Source organism: Eutrigla gurnardus (genome assembly GCF_963514095.1).
Source record: "Eutrigla gurnardus genome assembly, chromosome: 9".
NCBI lineage: Eukaryota > Metazoa > Chordata > Actinopteri > Perciformes > Triglidae > Eutrigla > Eutrigla gurnardus.
In genome coordinates, this window is record NC_139923.1 from 27,726,914 (window position 1) to 27,733,385 (window position 6,472).

Consider the following 6,472-nt stretch of genomic DNA (forward strand, 5'->3'; position numbering starts at 1 on the left):
TGCATAATCATGAGAATATGCATGTATAATGCTTACAGTTCTGTGTGTGTGTGTACGTGGTTTAACTGTAAGTTTGCCTATGACAATCCCCCTCCAATCCACACACACACACACACACACACACACACACACACACACACACACACACACACATACCTTCCAGTCTGGTGGGAGTTGGGCACCGAATCCCAGAGCAGGAAACATTTTGTCGCTGAGGAGGAAAACCATGACGACAGATTGGCGCGTTAGTTAAACCTCTTTTTTCTTCTCCATCCAAATTCAACAAGCTGCATTTAGACGGCAGAGTAAATCCTGTTACCTTCCTGACAAAGACACACATTGAAGGACGCCGAGGAACTAGCAGAGAGCCGGTTGTAAAATGGCTTCTCACAAAGAGAAGCACGGCAGGAGACACAAAACCAATCTGACACTTCTGTTTGACCTACAGGCATCACACTTCAAATAACCGTACGAGAGAAGAATACTCGTATTATCTTCAAATGCCGTATGTATGTATACGTTCTCGGTGGTCGTCAGCATGTTTTCAGGACCGGAACAGGCCAATCACGACGGTTTGTCTTCATGTGTATTTGGGCCCCAAATATCCTTTTAAATGACTCACATCGGTAAGTAATGTAAAGTGATGACAGATTCAAATAAAACAGCACCTGCAATGGTGATAAAGAGCTCCTGCTGCACTGTTAGCTGCTAGCAGCGGGCTCACCCGGCCCCATGTTGAATTCAGCCCCGTTAAGATAAGTGCAGCATGCGTGATTAAAAAGAGAAGAGGAGGTTGCTCACGTATCGTAGTCCTGTATGATTTGTCCCACAGCTAATATGGCAGCGAGGTACTCGTTGCTGCCCAGTGGGTTGATGTAGTGGAGGGAGGAGGGCTCTCGAGGATTCCCGTTAGATGCTGTGAAGTCTATTCCCACCTGTGGAAACACAAGTGACACAATATAGGTCATCACAGAAACCTTTCTTTCCTGATGAGTATAACGAAGCAGATTTACCTCGAATGAACGGGAGGTGAATATACAGAAGGGAACTGCAAACTGAAGCTTTATTGACATGAAATAAAAACGGTCACAGGAGGAGCCCAGTTTTCCTTCCCATAGAAGGATTCCTCCAGCTGTGAGCTTTAATATGTTGTCTGTTCAACTCTCCCGTCGACGCGCTGAATGCGACATGAGGAATTTAATGTGAGCTCTCACACGCTGCTCTCATTGATGCCTCAATCAATTAGCTGGAGCCGCTAATGCTTTAGGTGTGTTGCTCTATTAAACCTCCCAGCAGAGCGTGTGTCGGCAGTCAGCGACGCAGATTCCAACCTCCCAACCGTCTCTGTCCTCCTCCAGCGGTCCTCAGAAAGGCAGTAAAAAGCCCTAGAAATCATCTTTTAAAGAGAGTGCAGTAACAGGATTATGTAATGCAACTACCCAAGGAAGGACAAATGGACTATGTTCACACACACACACACACACACACACACACACACCAGGCCAGATAAGTGAAGTGAAGGTAATGTTGTTGACAGACAGACGTAACTGCTGGAAGCAACGTAACGAAGTCCCGGTACGCTTAGGAAGCTCTGTGTTCACTTCATTTTTTTACAGACTAGTTGCTTGTCAGCAAACTGTCAGCAAGCAGCTTTAACAGTGACGTGTTTTATTTTTAAATCCGTGCTGTGTGGTGGAGTTATGTCAATGTGAAGAGAGGTTCATGTGTAAGAACTGTCATTTCAAGAACACTGAATGTTTGTATGTAACCTGTAGGAGGCATTTAGAAGACTACTAATTAGGCTGGGAGTTGTCAAGCAAGCAAATAGATTGGTAATGGTAGATTATCAAACCCCCAGCAGTGGAGGTCTAGTGGTACGTTCTGAAACATCTCGTTATCTCCGAGGTCGGCTTTAGACAAAAACCCACCACTCACACACCTTCTATATCTGCCTTCATGTCCAACCTCGTCACTGCAAGTCTTTTTACATTGAACTTCACTGTAAATGGTTTAGCTACTGAAGGATTTTCCTAATTCATCAAACAGATTATAAAACAGATTTCATTTCAGAACATCAAGGTCTCTCAAACAAGGAATTCATGTATTTTACTTTTCATCTCTGGAGCTGATGTGTCTGAAAAAAAGACAGAAGGTATATATATATATATATATATATATATATATATAAACCTCTATGACCGCAGGGTGACACTGCGATGTCATAGAGTATACACAAATATATGAACACAGATGCTTTGAACACATGAACCCAAAGTACAAAGGCACACACACACACACACAGCCGTACAACAGTATATGAGATTAAGAGTGACAGGCGTTTCCTCCGGCGCTGAACAGCGGTTTGTGTGCTGACATGAACCCAGAAACTCTGCCTCCCTCCTCTCAGCTTAAAGACAGTGGAAAGCATCTCCCTCTTTGTGTTCGCAGCGTTATGAAACACAAATGTTCCGCTTCAACGGGGACAACGGCCGCGGAAACAGGAGCACGGAGAAGAATGAAGAGAGAGAAAGGGAGGTAAATGTGCGAGTACGAGAGAGGAAATTGGGTAAATGAGGAAGAGAATTGGGAGTGGAGAGAGAGCGAGGAGTGACGGACGTGGAGATGCAGGGTGACAGAATTGGGGTGCTGGTGCATATTTTGTATATCATGTGTGTGTGAGTACTGGAAGGACATATGTGTGAAAACTAATACTCCTGGTTCAGAGTGCAAAGCAAACAAGTCGTCCCCGCGGCTCCTTTCTGGGAAACAAACAGCAGAAATAGCTTGAAGGCGTGCTGAGTATTCAGTCAGTAAGGAGCTGACAGCAAACAGGGAACACACTGACGGCTCACAGCTGACATCAAGAAGTCACACAGAACCGCCAGGATTCATCGTTCAGTTCAGAGAAAGAAAAGTGACCCCAGCATGACCCTAGAAGTCTCCCCGTGGGACTACGAGGGGCAGATCCTTCTCCAGCACCCCACCCATCTTCTGCTAGACTACTTCTACTTCCTGTGGAGCCATTCCATACAAAGTCAATGCAAAGACACACATCCAGGGAGACCATAGAGGCTGAATGTGAACCAGAATGCAGTTTGAGTGGTGTTAATGGCTCTCAGCCTCATACAGGACTTCCAGGTCTGGATTCAGAAAGCAGACCGGGGCATCCCTGCTCCAGGTCCAGTGGTATATCTTAATCAAGGGTCAATCAAATGTGCCTTTAAAATGGTTGTACATAGAATCTAAATTACTATAATCTGAATCACCAAATGAACCGCAAAACAAATCTTCTGCTTGAGGAGGAAATTAGCATATTTTGATTTGCTCCTGTTTGTATCAGCGATGTCCATGCAGGCCCGGGTTCATTGTTTTTGTTTTACACCCAATCTATGAGGTCATTTCCCCTCCGACGGCCTCTCTGCTGACAAACATTACCAGTTTGATGGTTGTGGATTTGATGACAGCGCTCCGTATCCAGCATATTCCTGCCCGAGCTGTAATTGCTAACACATAAGTAGACTAAACACGACGAACATGCGGTTTCACGGTTTCAACAAGCCTGTACACAGATTCAAAACGATGAGGGGGGGTGACATAGCGGCGTCTCATTACTGTATATTTCAGAGCGGCAATGTGGCAGCAAACGTCTGAGTGAAATAAATTAGAGGGATTCCACCGCTGTCAAATTACTGTCAAATAATTGACATGGTGGCGCTCACATGTCTCGTCGAGTATCAGCCCGTTCTCAGACATGCAGGGACTCTCAGACTCATTTGCAGTTAAACAGCCAGAGTGACGGATGGATGAGTGTGTTGGAGTGTGTGTGTTGGAGTGTGTGTGTTGGAGTGTGTGTGAAAAGTAACTCCATGTCTCACTCAGAGGCGTTCCTAGTGGCGAGTAGGAGCTGCTGTCCTCCACCAGACTTCTGCTTTCACTTCATCTATTAATATTCACTATTGTGTTTTACTGGTGTGTCGTAGGGATGTGTCATACATTCTAACTAAATGTATTTGATACTTAAAGTAGTTAAAGTATTCAAGTATATGTGATATCAGAGTTTTGTAAATTGTCTGCTTTTATTTGGCTGTTCAAAGAAACAAGTGACTGCAGCCGATTAATGACAGAGACCGAGATATCCTGACTTTTACTTGCTAGTATGGATCAAGTTCCAAAAACAGGATCCTACAATTCCCATAATGCAGATACCAGGGGAATTCTGGGAATTTAACAGCATATCACAATCTAATATTTGCCAGAGTTGCATGGCCCCAGGGCCTGGGATCTGTAGAGAATGACATCACGTATCCAAACAGTCGAGTAGAGTAAAACCCAGCTATGTGTCTTAACTGATGTCATCTGCCTGAAGCTGTGAAGATGCTTGTCTCTGCTCTCATTCATGAAACGTTTTGTGTTTTCCTCCAGGAATCCACAGGGACGTACGCGGCTCCCAACGATCTCAAACGTGAGATATGAACAACGGTGTAATTCAGCTGAGATGAGTCTTTCACAAACAGGCTGTCTCTTTGTGTTGGAGTGTGTAACGGAGAAACGCCGCCCGCTCTCCTGCAGCTTCCACAGCCCCGAGGAGAGACTTTCCCTTCCTGGAGATTAGGATTAGGGCCACACTAAGGCTGATTGAACACCGCAAAACAGCTCTTTCTGCACACACGTGTGTGTGTGTGTGTGTGTGTGTGTGTGTGTGTGTGTGTGTGTGTGTGAGGATAAGATGCCATCGGTGACGGGGCGTTTGTGTGATTATGTGTGCATGTGCTTCTCTAAATCAGTGAGTGTCGAAGCAGGGAAGATGCATGGAGATATTGTATATATGTGTGTGTGTGTGTGTGTGTGTGTGTGTGTGTGTGTGTGTGTGTGCCAAAGTCATGGTTTGGGAGTTTTCATGTAAATCGGTCGTAGCTTGGAAGCAGAAGTGTGACGAGGATATTGTATGTTTCTGCTCATGTGTGTGTGTGTGTATATGTTAATGAGTTTGTAAGCAGGAGAGAGGAAGTATCTGTGTTAAGACAGAATTAGTGTGTGTGTGTGTGTGTGTGTGTGTGTGTGTGTGTGTGTGTGTGTGTGTGTGTGTGTGTGTGTGTGTGTGTGTGTGTGTGAGACAGAGAATCAGGAAACGAGCTGCAGGTTTCTGACAAAAGGCAAAAGATTAGGAGGGAGCAGTGAGGATTTAAGAGTTCCCATTCCGCCTTAAATGAGCTCATCTCACCATCACTAGAAGAGGAAACTGTTCCCTTTACTAAATCATGTTTATTACGTACACGCCAGTTCCTGAGTAGATTCTACAAATAGTGATCCCACCACTTATAAATACAACACTAACTATGTGACTGTGTGTGAATGTTACTCTGAGCATCCTTGCAGTGAGGACACTAAACAGTAGCTGTCTTACTTTGTTGTTATTTATTTTATGCATTTATACATGTTTTGAGCTGAATTTTGCTGAAAGTAAACCTACTTTTACCCACAAACACTAAGAGGATAATATTAATACATTAATTAATACAGAAATAAAATGCATTCAATGCTCTTTTTCACAATATTTTCCTCAGTCACGTATTTATTGTGGTGCAACACTGTTGTCATCAACAGCACAAAGCATCGCTATGGCAACATCCCCATGCTCTGCTTTAAAGCCTCACTTCCAACAACACGATAAGGTGAAAATAACAGGCTGTCAACGTGTGTGTGTGTGTGTGTGTGTGTGTGTGTGTGTGTGTGTGTGTGTGTGTGTGTGTGTGTGTGTGTGTGCAGCAGCCTTGTAACAGAACACATCCTCTGACACCGACAGCATGTCTGCACTCTCCTCCACACAACAAGTCTCTTGTACTTGAACCAAGACCTTGAACCAGAACAAGACTCCTCACAGTCACAGCACATACACCGCCCGGCTTACAGGCTGCACCATCAAGAAGTATTACTACTTCTATATTTAAGATGATGTACTGAACATCTATGTTCAAGATTACCCAAAAGAAAACTATATTACAACACAAGGAGGTTCACAGATTGTTGTATAGATAGAGAAGACAGGGAAAATGGACACTGGTGTACATATGCAACTTGTAGTGTGTGTGTGTGTGTGTGTGTGTGTGTGTGTGTGTGTGTGTGTGTGTGTGTGTGTGTGTGTTCTCTCATTGCAGTGTAACTATGGCTCAGTTTTCATGAAAACTTAGAGGAAGAATGAAGCTCCTGCTACGGAAGAACTCCTTACATATGAACATATTTCACATTTCTGATAGTTTTTAAATAAATCCACAGGAATAGGAGTGCTCATCATAAAAGACTACCGGCCTTGGCGGTATGTATGTAATTCATCCACATTTCAGTGTTCCACACTCCACCGTTACCTCTTCTCTTCTCACTTCCACTCATTCCCCCGCCTGTACCATACACGCTTCCTTTCTGTATGCTAATGATCGACATCCAACAGTAACCCCCCGGGAGATGAAAATAGAAA

The 6,472-nt window shown here is 44.2% G+C and overlaps 1 protein-coding gene across 3 annotated transcripts in view; it reads right to left on the reverse strand.

Moving 5' to 3' along the window:
- The window catches only part of cpne2 (copine II), a 55,355-nt gene that overhangs the window by 9,022 nt on the left and 39,861 nt on the right, over nucleotides 1-6,472 (reverse strand). For all 3 annotated transcript variants that reach the window (XM_084018436.1, XM_084018435.1, XM_084018437.1), the window contains exons 11-12: nucleotides 802-935; nucleotides 157-211 (exon numbers count right to left, since the gene is read on the reverse strand). In XM_084018436.1, coding sequence (XP_083874562.1) covers nucleotides 157-211; nucleotides 802-935 — 189 coding nt within the window. The remainder of the gene's footprint in view (nucleotides 1-156; nucleotides 212-801; nucleotides 936-6,472) is intronic.